At 36.7% G+C, this 21157-nt stretch overlaps 1 protein-coding gene across 2 annotated transcripts; it reads left to right on the top strand.

Moving 5' to 3' along the window:
• Window positions 1-3410: 3410 nt before the first annotated feature.
• Window positions 3411-20343, top strand: fdx1b (ferredoxin 1b). 2 transcript variants are annotated; one of them, XM_079872631.1, is made up of 5 exons: window positions 3411-3672; window positions 7567-7676; window positions 16678-16805; window positions 18532-18661; window positions 19445-20343. In XM_079872631.1, exons 1-5 carry the CDS (start codon window positions 3643-3645, stop codon window positions 19557-19559), a joined length of 513 nt encoding a protein of 170 aa, XP_079728757.1. In that variant the 5' UTR covers window positions 3411-3642; the 3' UTR covers window positions 19560-20343. The 2 variants fall into 2 exon arrangements, with proteins under 2 accessions (XP_079728757.1, XP_079728758.1); XM_079872632.1 differs by lacking the exon at window positions 3411-3672 and having other exon boundaries at window positions 7429-7676.
• The last annotated feature ends 814 nt before the right edge of the window (window positions 20344-21157 follow it).

Here is a 21157-nt window from a genome sequence, read left to right as displayed (position 1 = left end):
CTGCACTGAAGCAATATGACATGTCCCCAGCTGCTTTGGAAGAATTCTTCATTCTGATCTTACACTTAGATAATCTAAATTGTTTTGATATACAATAAAATGGATCTCGTGATAAATATGAAATTTGTTCTTATCATATACAACTCTCTTGTTACCTGGGTGATTTCTCACCCTTAGGCTGCAGGTGTTTTTTTGTTTTGTTTGTTTGTTTTGTTTTGTTTTGTCAACCAATCACAGAAAAGTTTGCTGCTTAAAATGTTTCCATTGCAACTGTCAATAAAATATTAAAAACGTCACCAATGCACTGGCTAGTTGTGTTCTTGCAGCATTCTTCTGGCTCATTTGGGATACCCGTTTTGTGATGGCCAGCGCACATTATTATAGAGGAATATCTCTATTAAACAGGAATGATAATATATTCAGAAAATACATGTGAGCTTAAAGGTGTGGTTCGGAGTAAACCCCCCTTTAATATTAAAATTAATATTAGTGCATTCCTGGATATGGGCGTCGTTACACTACATCCTTATGCGTCGCTTTCTGCCAGGACTTTTACGTTAACTGAACAGCTTCGGAGCATAGACAGTAAATCGGAGTCATTGAAATGGTTATACGACTTTTTTCGGGTTGAATGGAGATCTCGCACCACCCTTGCAACTTTGGGCCGGCGAGCCGCCAACGAGTTTTGACGACAGTGTTGTCAAATATCTACTCCGAAGCTGTAGGGGGAGCTCTATAGAGAAACCTGCGAGCAAAAAGCGACAAAACAGCGAAGAAAAAATGAAAACTTTTTTCTATTTATTTATTTATTTTATTGCAAATTGAAAGATACATACAGTTAACAGTGAGAGAAGAGAAAATAATAATAATAATAATAAAACAGGGGACAGACTCAAGGATATTGTTTTAGAAACCTTTGAGTTTAAAGGTTTTGACATTTTCTTAAAGGAAGAAAAAAGGGACTTTATATCAGAGGAGAATATTCTAAAATCAGGATTACAATGAATGGTTCTGGCTTTGTGAAGGTGAAACTTGCCCAGCAGACAAAGTAATAATACCGTATAATTAAGATTAACATAGTTAGAATGAAAATCTGACAAAAAAATTTAGCCTATAGATTCTGACATTTGTACCAATTCGCTACAACAGCAAAAAAACTAACAAGGTAACATCTGACCAGAAAGACTTAGAAAATGGGCACTGATAAAATTAATGTAGGATAGATTCTTCTTCAATATTGCAAAAGGAACATAAAGAAGATACATTCTTCGTACCACCAATCCAGAAGCTTTGGAGAAAAGATTAAAACTGCTTAGGGCACCAGAGACTTGTGAATCATTTTTAAGAAAGGGACAAGTATCGTCAGCTAACTGACTAATTATTAAAGTATACTCTCACCAATATTTATACCCTCAATATTTGAATGTTTTATATACAAACTTAGAAGCTCAGCGGCCAATAGAAAAAGAAAAGGAGAGATGGGGCATCCCTGGCGAATACCTCGACCCACTGAAAATCGGGGAGAGGAGCCGGAAGCTAAGGAGACACAACTGTTTATACCATTATAAAGAGAATCATGTTAATAAAGGAACTACCAAAAAGGGCTTACAAAATAAAGGAATGCTCAACTGTATCGAATGCTTTGTAGAAGTCGATAAATAAAATGAAAGCCTCTTCGTTTATAAATTCAGAGTAATCAAGAATATCTATAATTAATCTAATATTATTAGAGATATATGTCTACCTTTTAGAAAACCAGATTGAGTGTCAGAAATTATGTCTGCCAAACAAGGCTTGAGCTTTTTCAGCATATATAGAAGCCAGTAACTTATAATCAGAGTTCAAAAGGGTGACTGGGCGCCAATTATCTAAAAATTTGTTATCCTTATTATTAGGCTTGGGTATAAGAGAGATGAGACCTTGTTTCAATTGATTCTGCCAATTCACCTTTCATTGAACACTCAATAAGGGCTTTGTAAAGAAGATGTTTAATGGAGTCCCAAAAGACTTTAAAAAATTCAAAAGGTAACCCATCTGGCCCTGGGGATTTATTATTTGGCATTCTTTTGATTATATTATATTATAAAGATCATCTATATTAAAAGGATCCTCACAAATTTTCCTATTTTGGTCATTCATTTTAGGAATAACAGATTGAATCTTATGAAAAAACAAAGATGAAGGGGTCAAAAGAGGAAGTATACAAATTTTGATAAAATTTAAAAACATGGGAAGAAATCACAGAGGGGACATTAGACAATGTATTATTAATATATAGAGAAGATATTTTTTTTCTTCTCTAGGTTGAAAAGTAGGCAGAATTTTTTTCCCCAAAGAAAAGATGAAAACTGTTGAGATGATTTTTTTGTTCAATTATTCAATAGGACCATACAAGTTTGAATTTGGACTACATATTCTCAAATATTCTATAGAAAATGGAACACCCCATGGTAGCTTATGCAGTCCAATACTGTTTAATATATTGATTAATGATATTGATATCTATTCACAAATTGACATGGGATTAGGGAGCTGATTCGAAATTAAATAGTGAAAAGCCTGCAGGGGGCAGTATAAGGTAGAAAACTGGGCAAATGCATGGGTGGTGTTGTTTTTTTCAGTTGCAAAAAAAGCATGGAATTTATTTCACAAAAAGGGGAAAAAATTATTGTGAATTGGGCATACAACACAAAATCAAAGTTTATATAAAATATGGAGGCTCGAAATGGACAAATGTGGACATCCAGAAACAGCAAATAATAGTCAAGCTGCAATACCAAACACGAACACATGGAGATGCCAAACAGACCCCTTGCTCACTGGCTGATTCATTCAGAATCATTAAACACAACAGAACACAAATAATAATAAAAAGCATTCTGATTGTGTCAAATGTAGCGATGGCGGCTCGACAGCATCAGTGAAGACTAGAGTTTCTCTGTTAGAGCGAGTGTTGTGTCACACAACACTCGCTCTAACAGAGAAGTGTCTGTGCTTGGAGTCAGTGTGAACATATTTTATCAGGCGGGCGCTGGGGGTGGGGCTTGATATTGCGGGGCGGTGCTATGATAGTGTTTTAAACAAAATCCTAATATTAAACAGCGCAAACAAAAAGATGAACATACAAATTAATGAGGACAGAATTATGTGAGAACGCTCAGAAGTCATGATCAATTTTAAAAACATAGCACAAAAATATGCATCTTATGATGCTCAGGAGTTACCGTTCACACAGAAAGCATAATCTTTAAAAGAGAAAACGCAAGACGCCATGCAATCGCGGGCAGTGGAACGGGGGGAAAACGCAAGCGCATTTTAGTTAAGCTTAATTTAACTTGAGTGCTGCGTTTTGAGAACGCTCTGTCATGCGCGAGACGCAAGCGCAACAGTTAAACACGACTAGTGCGTTTACACTGAAAAACAATGGAAAAGTAGCAGAGTGAAATGGAAAAACACGTTCTGTGTGGACAGCAGCCCCTAATGCCGATGAATGCTTTAATCAAGAGACTATAGTCATGAAAGAAACAGGCTTGTAGTTCCAAGAACTCTCAACTTAACTTCTCCATCTCCCCGCAACCACACTCAAAACAACAGAGAAGAGGAAGGCTGCAGACATAATGGCCCAGGCCACTGTTGTTCCTGATGCGTCCAGTAGGGGGAGGCTGTGTAGAGGTACTGGTTCCAACATGGCCATAATCTAGCCAGCCCAGCATGCACACCTTCACTCAATTAATTAACTAAAATTATTCATACCCTTGGTATTTTTTATAGTGTTTTTGAGTTGTCTTCTGTAATTAATGAGTTTTATAATGCCACCATTTAATATGTGACAAACGACTGAAAGAATAACAACATGTGATATATCAAGAAATATGTTATTTCATGGCTATTTTATTGACGAATATTAACCACCGCTGTGCTTGACCGTTGGGATGGTATGACTGAAGGCTTCCCCTTTCTTACACCAAACATATGCACCATCCATTTGTCCAAAGAGCTCCAATTTAGTCTTGTCTGAGGATGGATGACCAGAAGTTCGGATCTCTATCTAGCTGACCCCTCGCAAAGGCCAGACGTGCATCCCAATGTCCCTTGGTAAGGAGTGGCGTCTTTCTGGGGCGATGTTCACGGAGACCACCTCGATGCAGAATTTGCTGAATGGTGTGTCTTGATACCGTCGTCCCTGCTAGGTTAAGGGTGTCTGTTAGAGCTTTGGTGGTGATTTGAGGGTTGTTGCTTGCCTTGAGGCAGATCTTTCTAGTCACAAGGTATCCTCTAGAGCAGGGATGTCCAATCCTGCTCCTGGAGGGCCACTGTCCTGCAGATTTTAGCTCCAACCCCAATTAAACACACCTGAACCAGATAATCAAGGTCTAGGCATTCTAGAAACTTCCAGGTAGGTGTGTTGAGGCAGGCTAGAGCTAAACTCTTCAGGACAGTGGCCCTCCAGGACTGAGTTTGGACACCCCTGCTCTAGAGGATACCCTGCGCCTCCTGCTACGCCCATCCCTTTTTTTTTTTTTTACAGTGTTGAACATCTTGAACTTCTTGTTGATACTCTGTTGGGGTGATACAGGGACATCCAATTTTTTCGAAATGGCCTTGTAGCCCTTGCCTCCACTGGGCATTGACAATATGCGTACATAGATCATGACTGAGTTCTTTCTTCTTGGCCATGGTGACAGTATCTGAGGATAATTAAAGCTTTGTTTCCTTAATTAAAACTTTACAGAGCAGGTGTGACTATTTAACATTCTTAGGCCTAAATTAATTAGGCCTAAGAATGTTAAATTGATTGTCAATGATTATGGTCACTGGATTATGAAAACCATGTGCACTTTCACAAAAGAAGGTTTTTTTCTGAGATTAGGAATATGATTCATTTTGAACAGGCTCAAAATAGAATCTTTGTCCATATCTATTGATATGCAAATAAGGTTTAGACAACACATATGTGGGTTGTGGATAGCAAGCAACAAATAGATATTGGATTCAATGAAAGTTAAAGTTCCACCAAATAATAATAAAGTATTGATTTTTCCAAGGGGTATGAATAATTTTGATATATACACACACACACACACACACACACACACACACACACACACACACACACACACACACACACACACACAGTATTTTGTAAATAAAGTGAGCCTCAAGCTCAGTGTATGTTACAAGGGAACCAAATCGGACCAAAGACTAAAAGCAAATGGCATCAGAGCCATCATAAAATTTGCCGTTTTCATGACAATCAGCTCGTGACTTGTTTTCTATTGACTGTGAATGATAATATGATTGTTGTGGAAATATGTTTACACAACCTCTTTTCTTTGTTTGTATATTGTACATTTTTGTTGTCCGATCGAACAAAACCTTTTCAATATTTCACTTCTCACAAGTGTGGATGACGAGGCCTGTGTTTATACTTAAAAGGCTTTTGGGTTTGGAGTGGTTATTTGCGTCCAGTGAGTTTCGGATGTTTGGGTAAACGGCTGCAACTCTCAGGGTTCTCAAACCCATCAAGGACACAGTAGTGGACACTGTTGTCAGCTGAAGGTTAAAATCTTTCCTGTTGGCCTTCAGAAAGCCTCTGGAGCTGAAAACTTGACATGTTTTTGTTAGTATGTCTCCCATAAAGTCTGATTATAAACTTATAAATCTGATTATACACTTTTATCTTCCATATTCTCATTAAAGGTTTTAGCTGCCTGTGCAATACAATCAAAGATAAGGTTTTTCTTGGAAATCCTGTGGTAGTTTCTATTATCTCTCTTTCTCTCAGTGTCAAGGTTTTTGCTTTGAAAAGCATTAAATATTATAATTAAATAAATAAATAAAAAAGCATTATATATTTACAATATTTAATTTAAAAAAAAAATTCAGTTTCACATTCACATCAAATTCCAGACAGAGCTGAGAGACTGAGGAAAATTCTTCCTTTTTTTCCCTTCTTTTAAATTTATATTAAATTAATTAACTAATTAAAATGAAAGGAATACCAAAAAGAAATAAAAGCAGTATTGTCAATGTGCAGAAATGACAAAGAATAATTTCAGGATGCCAATTAACTAAACACGAATCATTGTAGCTCACTACATCTGTTAATACTTTATGGAATAAATACCATGCAAATGTTTACCTGCCCTCTGAGTCTTTCTGGTAGAACTGAGAGTTATCTGTTGCTATGATGGATTTCTGTCGTTTGGATTGCAGAGAGTTCAATTTGTATGACTAAAAAGTGCCAAGTATTGCAGTTTTGTCAGCTTTAAAATTACGCAACCTGGCCATGGAAAAGCTGTTTAAATCTTCCTTTAAAACGCTATTGATCTTTAAAATAAAGTGTTTGTTAAAATGTAACTTAGCCTGAAAAAAGATTTCAGTCAGAAAAATGTTCGTGCTTTTTTTGTCTGGGCTGGGTTGGACAATAAAGTGAATTTACTTATATATTAAACTAAACTATTATTATACTAAATTATTTTTTAGAAAATGGACAGTCCTTGATTATGATTGGTTGAGCCGCTTTCGACTTCGAAGCCGTGGTAAATTACTGAGGCGAGGAACGAGGAGTGAGGAGGCTTCTAGAGGAGCTATGAGCGAGGATGCACGATACACCTGTGTGCATCCTCGCTCATAGCTCCTCTAGAAGCCACCTTAATTTCGTTAGGTGTTACCAATTGAAGTAATTTTTTTAAGTTGATCCAAACTATTCACTTTTTACAGTGTTGCGTTAAGCCCAGGTTTGCCTTTTGGTTTGAATTTGAAATTTGTAGTGATCGAAACCGGGATGGTTTTTAAATGGCCAGTGCTGATAGAGAGTGTGTGATAGGTGGCTGAATATGTATGTATATCAGAAACTTAAGGCCACATTTCGATCCAAATCCCTAATCTCTATTCTTAAGGCCCCAATATATTTAGGGTAAAATTGAAGAACAAGTGTTTTATTCTTAAGGCCCCAAAACAAAACACAACTTAAACACATTCAAACGGCCATTGATGCATGACGATGACGTATTTTCTTTGACCTGGATATCTTTTCTGATTCTTCTATTCACTTAGTGTATCAAGGTCAGATATGAGAACCCAGCGTGGGTTGCATTGAAATGTTTGGTATACAAACAGTAAACAAAAAGCTCAAGAAAAAAAAAGTATATATCAGTGCCTTTAGTCTGAGCTCTGATCATGATCTAACCTCATCTGATCTTTAGATTATCTGAGTCTGCACCCTGACCCAGCATTGCAGGAGACAGTCTTGTTTCTCCATTGAAACACATTCAATGACAGGTCAAAAACTACATTTTAAAGTAAACTACAAAAATCTAGAAAATATTGTGCCTGCCAAGCGGGTTTATTTTTCATGACCTTTAATGCCAAGGCTTCTCTCTCTCCTTTTCTCTGTGTGTTTAACCTTGCCCACCTCATGGTTGGCCTTCTCCATGGAGCTTGCAGCTCTGTCCTTGAAACAAAGAACATCCCAAAACTAGATGCAGAGCCTCCTCATTCATAGACCCCCTTGCACACACGCTAGCACAGCAGAACAGCATGGCCTCTCGTATGTGTGTGCAGGTCTTGGCCCGTTCCAGCCTGGCTCTAGTGTGCCACCCAGGATCCACAAGATCCCATCTGAGATTTCTTCACACAGCTCCCAAACTGTGCAGTGAATCCCAACAAAACAGGTAAGGATTAAATGTACTTTGTTTGTTGTTTTACATAATGCTTTGTGTTCTGTACAGGGAATGCATTCTAATTATATTAGACCACATAATTAAGTGCTCACAAACATGTGCTTTATCCAAGAGTTTAATTCTATCTGTGCTCTGATGCCTTATTTCCTATTCATATTAAAATGTCCAGCTGGGGATGTCACATTTTTTTTAAAGAGAGATTGGAATAACATAAAATGTGCACGTCACTATAGCCTAATTGCACACATCCGCAGGATTATTAGCATAAAATTATAGGTCACTGAAGAATGGTTTTATAAGAGTATGTTTTAACATGGAATGATTTATTCTAGGAAAATCTAGTGGGCCTAGATCCAAATAAAAATGAAACACTTTGGATTTCTGATAGAATCTTCTTTCGCCCATTTGTAATCTTCATCCACTCTCTTATATGTTCATGGTCATCGCTGCTCTTGTTCTTTGTCCTTTCTAACACATTATACTTCATATTATCACACTCTGATGATACTCTGCTTTTTTGATTCAGTCATTCTCTGCTGAATGATAAAAATCTGACTATCTCTAATAACTCTTAGTATCTTGTGGTTTGTGTGTGTGTTCAAGTGAACTTGATGTGAGATAAAGGCATTTTTTCTAATGTGGAAAAAAATATGTTAAAGAACAGTTTTAATTCATAATGAAAGTTTGTGGGGTCCAAAACAACATTGTATAGACAAAAGAAAAAAGGAAAAAATGGAAATTCCTCCAAAGAAGAATGCAATTATTATTATTATTATTATTGGGTGAACTATGTCACAAACTATGTCATGAACTATGAACTAAACCTGAAAATAACAATAGTGTAATGAATTTAAAAGGAATTTTAAATCAGCTGATTATATTATTGGCTTTGGGAATATTTTGCCCATAGCATTTCTTTGAAGGATCATTCATCGCACTCATTATTTGTTTGGCTTCTATTAAAGGATCCTTCGATAGTTGAATTCTGAGCTTTTATGCACTCAAACATTAGAAGCGTTTTTTGCTCGCTTTCTTCGGCATTGTATAGTGAATGTCATAAACACTTTAGTATTTTGTTTTCATTAAGATCCTAAATAAGATGAAAAGGCCCACTCTTATCAACCCACCAGAGTACCACAGGGATCAGAAGTGCTTTTCTTTTCCACCTACACCAGATTGCTTGGAATGGCCTCCATTCAAATTGAGTTTCTTATCATTAGTGCTCATGACACAAACCCAATCCCCCATCTGCCTCTGCATCTGTAATCAAAGAAAAGATCTCTGCATGGCTTGACATATCAGACTGGATGACTACTAATCACTTTCAGCTCAAGTTCAGTAAGACTGACTTCTTCCTTCCTGCAAAAACCTCTTTTGAGCTCTAAAAGAATTTTTAAAGTGACATTCAGTAACATTGTGCTGGATATCATCTTGGGCATATAGTAGTCTCTCTGTCACCTAGTTGTGTGCATGCAGCATCACACAAAAATACAAGTACCACAATTAATGTATCCCATGAACCTGCCACCAACAAAGTAATTAGTATTCGGATGATCATGTGATCTAAACGCGCTGATCCCCTTGGGCTTTTATCGGGGTACATACAATATTAATTTGTATATAAAAATGAGATATGAGGGGCAGAAGTACTCTCCGTTCATAGCAGCTTCTGCAATATTTCAATCACTAAAACAGTGGGACATTCTAAAATGCCTAATGTGAAAAACACTTAAAGTGCCTTAATGTACTAAAACTATTCCTATTACTGGTCCTATTAACTATTAAATAACTATTCCTATTAACTATTATTGGTCCTATAATGCTTTTTAACTTTTTTAACTTTAGCCATTGTGTAATGTTGCTGTTAGAGCATAAAAAAGATCTTCAAGGTTGCAAAGCTCAAAGTCCACTCCAAAGGGAGATATTTTATTTATCAGAATCCACTTTTCAAGAACTACAACGAACAACTCGTTTTGACCACAACGCGATTTTTCCAGATCTTATGAAGTCACAATGTTACTCATTTAAATAATCCGCACCCACGGAATAAGCAAATAAGGAGGCAGAGGCGTGGTTGGGATGAGCTGCGCTATAGAGAAGAGGAAGACTGCTATGTTGAAGAGATGCTTTTTTCCCCACCCCGTTTTCAAAACCCCTTTGTTTGGCCTTCTTAGGGAGGATAACCTTAGTGGTTAAAATGTATTTTTTTAACACTGTTCCTGAACATTGTAACCCCAACATTTATCTGTGTGCTGCACATTTTATGGAGAACAGCTTGTTTTCTGTTGCTTTTGTTAGCCCTTGCTTTTGTAAGACGGTTCACCTCTATTTAGGAAAATTAACCATGGTTTTGTTACCGATTAATCTTTGTATTACCTTAGTTTCCCGACAAATATCACGATTAAATGGTGGATAACATCGTATCTATAATGTATAAGAAAATTGCAAAAAACATACCACTCTGAAACCTGTGAATAACTCGATCATAACTCCAGTAAACTATGGAGTGCCGCAGGGATCTGTGTTAGGCCCTCTGTTATTCTCAATATATATGCTGCCACTTGGAAATATTATAAGGAAACATGGAATTAGTTTCCATTGTTATGCTGATGACACTCAAATCTATATTTCATCACGGCCAGATGAAAACGCTAAATTATCCAAATTGACAGAGTGTGTTAAAGATATAAAAGATTGGATGACGCGCAATTTTCTTTTATTAAATCCAGACAAGACTAATCATCGGTTCAAAAAACCGCCCACAAAACCTCTCACACCACAACTTTAACATAGTAGGATGTCCTGTTACTTTATCCTCTACAGTAAAAGACCCGGGTGTTATACTAGACTGCAACCTGTCTTTTGAAAATCATATTTCATATGTTACAAGAACAGCCTTTTTCCACCTTAGAAACATTGCTAAGCTACGTAACATGCTATCAGTTTCTGACGCAGAAAAGTTAGTTCATGCATTCATGACCTCGAGACTAGATTACTGTAATGCTTTATTAGCCGGTTGTCCTGCATCCTTAATAAACAAGCTACAGTTAGTCCAAAATGCCGCCGCTAGAGTTCTTACTAGATCAAGAAAATATGATCATATAACACCAATTTTATCATCACTACATTGGTTACCTATAAAGTTCTGTATTAATTACAAGGTATTGCTACTGACTTATAAAGCCCTAAACGGCTTAGCTCCAGTCTATTTAACGGATCTTCTATCACCCTATAATCCATCGCGCTCTTTAAGATCACTAAATTCGAGGCTTTTGGTCATACCTAGGATATCTAGGTCCACCAAAGGAGGGAGAGCATTTTCACATTTAGCTCCAAAACTCTGGAATAGTCTTCCTGATATTGTTTGTTGCTCAGACTCGCTCTCCCAGTTTAAAACTAGATTAAATCTCTTCAGCCTGGCATTCATATAATACTTTTAATCTTACAGTTAAATCTGACCTCTAGTTCATAAACGCCAGAGGAGAACTGGGCCCCAACTGAGCCTGGGTTCTCCCAAGGTTTTTTTTTTTTTTCTCCATTGGGTCACCTGATGGAGCTTTAGGTCACCATTAGGTCACTTAATGGAGTTTTTCGGTTCCTTGCCACTGTTGCCTTTGGCTTGCTCAGTTGGGGATATTTGGGGATATTTAATTTAATTAATCAATCAACAATACTATTGATGAGCATTACCAAACGTGGACGTTTTCCACTAGAAACAAACATTGATGTATTATTTTAATTTAATACTGTTAAGATACAATCTGTATTGTGAAAAGCGCTATATAAATAAACTTGACTTGACTTGACTTGACTGTGAAATCCGTGCTTGCAAAGTCCGTCCATGAAATCTGTTCTGATTGATCCTCTTGTTCGTTAACCTTGTCAGGGTCTAAATCGGGTTTTCAATTTTAGAAGCATCCTGAAATTTCAATTTTTCTTTCAAGACATGCATACCTATTATGCCGAGTACAAACTACACGATTTTAGCCCGGATTTTTTACTCACCGTCGCCGTCAAATGGCTGAAATTGGAGGCAAATCGGTGCTCCTTCACGTGAGTGACAATCGCTTAGTGTGTATGATCAAAGACGTTATTTGAGAGAAGCGTTTATGCATTGCCAAGGGCTGTGAAATATTTTGCTTGTTAAATATCTGGACCTGTCTGCGACAGATGTGAAATGTGTTACAACTGGAAATTACACTGGCGACGACCTACAGTCAATGAGAGCACAAGATATACAGGGTAAGGGAAAGTTTGGGGGCAGAAGTCATAGACCTGGAACAAAAAAATCAGCAAGCATGGTTTCTGTAAGCAACCATTCTCTCCATCATATTATTCTTTTTTCCATCTTTTGTTGCTGTTATCAACGCACCGACAACTTGGATCACAAGCATGTTGCGTGCATTATTTTAACAAGAAGAAATCCAGGTCTCACACAAGAAATCCAGGTCTCACACAAGAACTCCTGTCTCATGCATGATCTTACATTATTTCCTGCATCAATTCTTACGTGTGTTTGGTTGTGAAAGGGAGTTTGTAGACCAGACTGAGTTGTCTGTGATTCTTCCTATTGAAATGTTGTGTAAAATGTGACCCCTGTCGCCGATCCGTTGTGTAATGTGCACACAACAGCAACTAAATAGTACCCCAGACAGTCGTGTCGTGTGAGAAGAACAGCGATCCGTCAACTTTGGAAATTGTGTAGCCGACATTACTCACACCACTACTTCCACATGTTATACCCTTTTTCCTCATACATATCTTTATATAAGACAAAATAGTAAAATATTTTTAAAGGCCCCAGTAACTTGCAAAAACCTCATTAGTCCAGCCAAGAGTGATCAGGAAAGTATGAACCAAAGCAAAAGTACAAAGCTGTCAAACTTTGCAGGGATGTAACAATGTGACATTCACGAATGGATGGTAAAGAAATGTATTCAGAGTCTCCTGTGTATAGTGCATGAGTCATCGATGAAAAATCTGGAACAGGAATAGTCACATTAAAATTTGACATGGCATGTGTCATATGCTTCATAGAACTACATAATGGAAATTAAATTGAGTGCTTTTCAAAAAACATATAGTCCTGTTAGGGGTTAACAGTTTAGGACCCAAGGACCAGATGTTTGAATGAAGACCTGGAGTCAGAATTATAAAAAATTGAAGAAAAGTTTTACTGAAGATAGTTTGCAGTTTCATCAGCAGAAGTCAGCTTCAAGACTCACACGGGAGTTCGTAGGCTGCCCTGCTTACAGTTACAAAGATCACAGCAGTTATACCATTTCCAAGGTCTAAGCTACGTCATTACTTACAGGTTGAATGATTCTCACAGCTTTTTGAATGACACACAGCTTTTCCAAGGTTGGATTTGGCTTGGCTCTAACAATAAACAGGAGAGTCCTCTCAAAACATCAAGATAATGCGTTAAAAAAAAAATGTTCCCTTAAAGGACAAGTTCGGTATTTTACACTTAAAGCCCTGTTTACAGATCGTTTCTGATGAAATAGAACGGTTAAAATTAAAATTTGGACACATGCTGCTGTCCCGAGAATTTTAGGTTTCTTTCGCTTCCCCCCCCCCCCCCCCCCCACCTACAGAATGGCTGCATATGTGCACTGGAACAATCCTTCCTAAAACACATTAAACTTTCGTTTAAAAAGACGTGAAACTCACCGAGTGGTCAGGGGTGTTCACTGAAATGCTCACACAAAAATCGCTGCAAAAGATGCTTTCCAACAGGTTTTATCGTAGTTTTTGTCCAACTCCATCGACTTGTATTGGATGTGCTGTGAGGTACGGTATTACTCCGCCGGAAGTGGGGTTGTTTGTATTCTTTCTGTAGGAGTGTCTATTATTCAAGCTCTCAACGGAAGAATGTACGGGTGTGAGGCGTTTGGAAAAATAGGTCCACAGTTTTACAACGAATGGTAAAACACCTGTTGGAAAGCATCTTTTGCAGCGATTTTTGTGTGAGCATATCAGTGAACACCCCTGACCACTCGGTGAGTTTCACGTCTTTGTAAACGAAAGTTTAATGCGTTTTAGGAAGGATTGTTCCAGTGCACATATGCAACCATTATGTAGGTGGGGGGGGGGGGGGGGGGGGACCTAAATTCTCGGGACAGCAGCATGTGTCCAAATTTTCATCTTAACCGTTCTATTTCATCAGAAACGATCTGTAAACAGGGCTTTAAGTGTAAAATACCGAACTTGTCCTTTAAACTATTGGCTTTAGTGACCCCTATATGTCCCTATAAGACCTTGCTCAAACACAAAACAATTCATTTCATTTCATTTCAAAACCTATTTCATTTCTGGAAGTTGGGCTAAATGTGCAAGCACTGTTACTGCATTCAGATATCAAATACAGACATTAAAGAATACATGAAAAGAATATTTCAGTAATCACACTGGTAACTTCTATAACAAAGTAAAATCTCCAGATAAGTCATTCAACTCATTTGATATTTAGAAGTTAAAATATTGATTAATACCTTGATTATAATCACTCATTACATTGAAGCAGCAGTGGATTCCAATCCATCCCCTTCAGTCCCAAAGCAAGTTAAATAAGAATTGTGTTTTATAAATTACTGAAAGATTAGTTTGTCTTTTTAAAATAAACTCTACAGAGACTGAAATTTTGCCAGTCAGATTTTTGCAGAGTTGGACTAACATGGATAATGTGATTTGTAGCTCTGCATGGTCCAGCATGTATACACATAAATCGGCCTCGCCATTGTGCGCCTGAGGTGACGTGTACTTGATGATTTAAATATTCAGTTACACACAGTGTAATTTATCCAGACAAATGAAGAATGTGGCTCGATTACGCAAAAACCCATTGTAGCTCAATTATGACTGCTCATTTAAACACAATGACAAGGAAAAATGCTCTAGTCAGCATCATTTCATTTTCAACTCAGTTTTCTATTTGTAATAAGCCCACTAAACTTTGAACTGTAGCCTTTTTTTCCAGGCCATTGCTATCCAAATGCACTGTTTAAAGACAGACTGTAAAAGACCAGAATATCATGTTTACAGTCATGTTTACCTTGTTTTCTGACAAACATCTCTTTAAAGTTTTTTTTGTGTGTGTGGCAGTGCCGATAGCCTCTTGGGCAGCGTTCCGACGTATAGCACAACTGCGCATCCAGCGACCCGAGTTAGATTCCCGGCTCAAGGTCCCATTCCCCTCTCTCCACCCTATGCTGTCCTGTTTCTACACTGTAAAATCTAATTAGTTGGACTTACTTAAAAAAAAGCATGCAAACTGATTGCCTTAAAAAAACAAGTAAAGTGAAATAGGAATAGTATGTGGTACTGACAAATGCTTAGTTAGTGTAGTTCTACCAGAAAGACTCGGGAGAGTTATTTCAATAAACCATACATTTATTGACAGCTCAGCAAGCTGATAAACTACAAAGTCATTTGGCGTAGGCCCCGTCCGTAGTGCATAATCCGAGAGTATCGGATCTGCAATTCCTGCCTAAAGATGAAGGCAGGGGCGCAGCCGACCCCCCTTGGGAGGTATGGACGGGACCATCCTGGTGGTGGTGGGGAGGATGGGGGTAATCGTCGCTTCAGTATCTGCGAACTCAAACATGTGTAAGTACCGTGCTTTTATACAGTGAGCATAAGAATATGATTGGATAGAAGTGAAGGCAATAAGTGACGTAGTAATTGAGTCTTCCCAGCAGAACTTATGCTAAAGCTTTCATTTCACTTACACAAGAGTTCTAGTAACTAAAAAAGAACTGTATAGAGTACTTGATAATTTACTTTAAATAAAATATAATTGTTACCATTGTTGTGTTTTGCAGGCTGAATGTTGAAGTCTGTGTGACTCAAGTATGATCAATTGCAAGATTGTCACAAATATAGAGGGATTATATAAACCCAATTAAAAGTTTCACAAGGTGTTTAGGACATAAGTATTAGCAACACAATTATAAAAGATCATTAAATGACATAAAATATAGTTATGTTATACATCATTCATTCATATATATATATATATATATATATATATATATATATATATATATATACACTCATATAAATATACATACACATACACTTCTCTTCCTTTGAAACCGAATAACCGATTTCTTGTTGCAATCGCTGCATCAATGGGAAGAGAATTACAATAGTATAAATGAAGTTCCAAGTGCCCAACCAAAGGGATCACTAATCGCCATAATGGTGACTAAAAACATTTTAGGAAAATCAACATCAATTTATGAAGTTAGCTTGTGCGATGTTCTCTAAAATTTTTCAGTTGTATTAAAATTTCAACATTCAAGATGACTTTGGGAAATGAGTGAATGCAAACAGAGAAAAATAACTGCAGAAGTGGAGGAAATGAGTGAAAAGTCCATTAAGATTTTCCCCGCCTCAAAAACCACACTCAAACCAATCAATTAATCTTGGGTTTTCTTAGTAAACAAAACATAGTGTGAATAGTGCAGATTACTAGATTTTTACAACTAAGTTAAGACATTAAGTAAAGTTAACTAAAAAGTGTTAGTTAGAATCACTGTTGGATTTTACAGTGTACATTGTCCTATATAATAAAGCCATAAAAACTCAAAAAAAATTAAGTAGGGTTTTTTTTTTCATCTGGAATCTCAAAATAAAGGTGTCTGTCTGTTCTGTGTTTCTTTAAATATATAATTGTCTGTGATTTACAGGCATTTCATTAATGTCTGAGCCATTATAAGGTCTCTCCCTTGCACATGAATGACAAAGAGATTGCAAACACATCCAGCAATTAAGACTAATCAACATCCTTGTGTAATAAAAAGTTGAATTAGTGCAGATCACTGCAGATTCACCCTCTTTAAAATTCACACTCAAAAAAATATCCCTACTACACTACCTGACTTATCAAGTCAACCCATTGCTTTCTATTTTTACTTCTTACTAAGAAGGCTTTACCAGGATCAGTTCAATGAAATGAGTTTGTGTGTATCTGTGTGCTTGTTCTCAGTTCCTCTGACTCTAAAGTGCTGGTGCACTTTGTAAATCAGTCGGGGGTGAAGAGCAGCGTTTTTGTCACAGAGGGAGAGAGTCTTCTAGATGTTGTCATCAAGAAGAATCTTGACATCAGCGGCTTTGGTAATGACATTTTTGTGTGTTATTTTGGCTCCTTGTGATCGTTCTAAGTCCCATCTGTTTTAAGTGGTGTGTGTGTGTTATGGAACTTTTGATCCATAACTATTTCCACGCTACTTGTTTTAAAGAGATAGTTCACCTAAAAATTCAAATTAGCTCATGATTTACTCACACTCAAGTCAGGTGTATATGACATTCTTCTTTAAGACGAATACTATCAGAGTTATATTAAAAAATGTCTTAGCTCTTCCAAGCTTTATAATGGCAGTGAATTGCTGTTTCTGTTTTGAAGTCCATAAAAGTGCATCTATCCATCATAAAAGTGCTCCACATGGCTCCGGGGGGTCAATAAAGGCCTTCTGAAGCGAAGCGATGCGTTAGTGTAAGAAAAATATTCATATTTAACACGTTACAATGTAAAATTCTAGTTTCCGGCCAAACGGCCATACGCAGTCTACTTGCGCCTAATGCGCAACTTACACAACTCATGACGTCAGAAGAAGCGTAGTGTGTCATGACGTAGTGTAATTATCTGCAGTACGTCACATTACTCGCATAAGTTGCGCTTTACACTTAAGTGGAATCCGTATGTTCGTTTGGCCAGAAAGTTTGAAATATGGATATTTTTCTTACACAAATGCATCACTTTGCTTCAGAAGGCCTTTATTAACCCCCCGGAGCCATGTGGAGCTCTTTTATGATGGATAGATGCACTTTTATGGACTTCAAAACAGAAACAGCTACTCACTGCCATTATAAAGCTTGGAAGAGCCAGGACATTTTTTAATATAACTCCGATTGTATTCGTCTGAAAGAAGAATGTCATATACACCTAGGATGACTTGAGGGTGAGTAAATCATGGGCTAATTTTCATTTTTGGGTAAACTATCCCTTTAATTTTGATCTGTTCTAACCCATTTTGCTATACAGTAGGGCTTATTTATGACCAAATAATTTTTACTTAAAGTCAGCATAAAGTTGGGATCATCTTTCATAAAGTCTTTTCTTCTCTATTGTAACATATAATCAAGTGAAACAGCTTCTCAAACGAGAAAAAATGTAGGGAGGGACTTGATTTCCATAAAGTTCCATCAACAATTGATTGGATCTAGAGGTTTGCATATTTTTTTTAGTCCCCCTCCAGGAAGATTCTATCTCACTCCTGCTACATAGAACTTATATTTCTAGATGTTCTTGCCCACAACTGTTTTATCCAATTCCCGCCTGCAAAATCCTGCAGGTAGAAATCTGTGGATTTCTCATTTCTTATTTTTTTCAATTTTCACACTCAATGCTTCAGACCTCACCTTGTTGCATTTGTCACAGCAGGCAAGAGCAATGTGCTATACCTAGCTGATGCATACAACCGAAAAACATGGAGAATATCAAACCCTGCTCCTGTAAATCATTAATTTATGTTACACAATTTTGTTGTGAGGGGTGTAGGATATGTTCATCTTTTTGATTCAAAGATTACCAGGGCACATGAACAAAAAAAAATTATGATGTAGGGCTAAATGGATAAGTAATTTATAATAAATACTGCAGTTTTACATAAACAATAAAAATGTACCTGATGCAAATGTGAAAATATATAAAAAGCACTGTTTATAAATGATGTTTACAGAACTACAAATTAAGGCCCTATTTATTTATACTTTGACAGTTCTTAGCATTCTTAGCTAATAAATAAAATTATAAAACTGTGTGTGTGTGTGTGTGTGTTAGGAGCGTGCGAGGGCACTCTGGCCTGTTCCACCTGTCACCTGATATTTGAGGAGAGCGTGTATGACAAACTGGAGCCAATAGTGGATGAAGAGACTGACATGCTGGATTTGGCATACGGACTCACCAAGACGTAAGACACTTCGATCTAAAGAGTCAGAGTGTCTGATTGAGTCAGTAACGCTTTAAGAGAGTTAGAATGATGGAAGAGGATTTGTCTATTTTAGGATAAGAAAAAGAGCACTGCAAGATATTAACAATGCACTACAATGTTTTCGAAAATGTAGAAAGAATATGGCTGATTCAAATAATCCAATTATATTATGTTGGGTATTGACCTGCTCGAGAACACTGAAACGCTGTCTAATTCAAATGCATCCTATAGTTTAATCAACAATATTCACAACATAAACATAAAATGACAACTTATTTTTGCTTGAACAAAGCTATGTGCTATTCTGAATGCATGCACTTTTGATGTAACAATGTTATGCAATATCCTAAATGTTCTCTAAAATACAAATGAATAACATACTCCTAAACAGTAACTGTCTAAATTATATTATTACAGGGGTCTCAGGTTTCACAAGGACAGTTTTCACATGTTGGTTTTTTAATGTTGATGAATCTTTATTTGAAATGAAAGTGTGTGTGTGTATAATAATAACAATAATATAATAAATCATATTTTTTTAGACAATTTGGATACAGTTTGACACCATTTTGCACATTATCATTATCTAAAATGTATTATCAATATCTAAAATGTTACTTTTATCAACTAAAATTATTCATAATTTATTCATTAATCAGAGTGATAAGGTAAACTTTTAACAAAAACTATACTGTAAAAAAAACTTTCTTTGTCCGTTCACTATGCTAATAATTTTGTATCGCTGTTCTGTCATTGGCTCAGATCTCGTTTGGGGTGTCAGGTGACTGTGGAGCACTGGATGGATGGAATGACTGTTCGCGTTCCGCATGAGATCAATGATCAACGAGGAAAACAAGAGGCAGTGAGCCGCAAATGATACACAAGCACTCACACGTAAATTCACATGTTAACTTAACACTTAATATACAGTCAGATCTGTTTAAAACTGATTTTGTGTTATTCTGTTTTAATGGCATACGAACATTATACTTTACACTTCCACAAAATAATAAAATGAGTGTGACCAACCAGTATGCCCCTGGAAATCACCCAAATTAATCTTAACACAAGAACGAATATTTCTAGCCTTGAGTGATGTTGTGATTTTGAAGCTTACTGGAAATAACCTTTTAAAATGTATTACAATATTTGCATATGTTCATATGCGTAACAGAGAACTTTCTCACTGAACAGAGAGTGTTTGTCATGCATATGAGCTGTGTCAGAGACAGAGCCCTGTGCCCGAACATTGCTGCCTTTGGATAATACTTAATGTAATCATGATTTTTTTTAATGGCTAGTATGAAATTATACGTGCATGTCGAGCAGAGCAGGCATTCAATGGCTTGATCTCACCTGCATGTATGGAAGTAGTTTAAAACTACATATGGATCAGTGTGAATGTGTGAGTCACACTGGAAACAAACTGCACACTGGAAGTCAATGCTGTTTCCTCATTTCTCTGTATTGCATAAAACATTAGATAAATTCTGCTTAAAGCTTCGGGTTAGTAAGCCAAAGGTTCTACTTCCAGGTGGTGACCTTAAGACCCATGCTTAACCATAGACTGCTCTAGGGGCACTACATGCCTCGGATTGTAAGAAAACAATGCATTTTAATTGTAAATTTGAATTTTAAAACATTCTGTTTATCCTTGCATACTTTTGCATACTGTTTCTGTGCATACCCCCACCACTTCAAACTTATGCAGTTAATTTAGCTCAAACTGTTTGGCATACAGACTCCATTCGTACTTGTGTTTTGTTAATAATTTCCATCTTAGGTGTACTATATATTTTGGTTTTGTATAACTTTATACTTTTTTTAAAAATGTATCGCCAGAGTGTCATTGTCTGAGTTCAAAGTTCAGAACAGAAGAATTGGCTCCCTTTCAATTCATGACTTAGAATTTGAATTGAATTAGCCACACCCAACAGGAAGCGGAATTTACTGAATTGCTATTTAAAGAAATTCAACACAGTAGTACAGTTAATTCACCATGGGAAATATATATTTTTTTATTACATACAAACTTTCCTTTACACTTTGTAAATCATACTTAAAATTAATTTAAAAATAATCCAACATCCTAAAAGTTTTGCTACCTTAATTCAAAATAAATTCAAATTCAGCATTTGAATTGAAAGTTGGCATCCTCTGTTCAATTCGTAATGCACAGTTGACAGAAAACAAGAATTCGACAAACCATTCTTATGCATCCTCGCAGGCACCAGTATTCCTTTCAGGAAAAGCAAATGTTTTTTTCTTATGAACCTGATAAAATTTCATGTCTAAAAGAAGAAATTATTATTTCATGTTCTTCCCAAACAACCACTGTACACAGAATTGAGATTCTAAAGGTAAAAAAACATTAGATTTAATTAACAGAAATACAGATAGCACACTCCCAAACGCATTACACCACATACTAAACAATGACACACACACATTTCACAACCTTTTTTTTTTTTTTCA

This window comes from Squalius cephalus (genome assembly GCF_949319135.1).
Source record: "Squalius cephalus genome assembly, chromosome: 5".
In the NCBI taxonomy this organism is placed as follows: domain Eukaryota; kingdom Metazoa; phylum Chordata; class Actinopteri; order Cypriniformes; family Leuciscidae; genus Squalius; species Squalius cephalus.
This window is presented reverse-complemented; position numbering and strand designations above follow the sequence as displayed.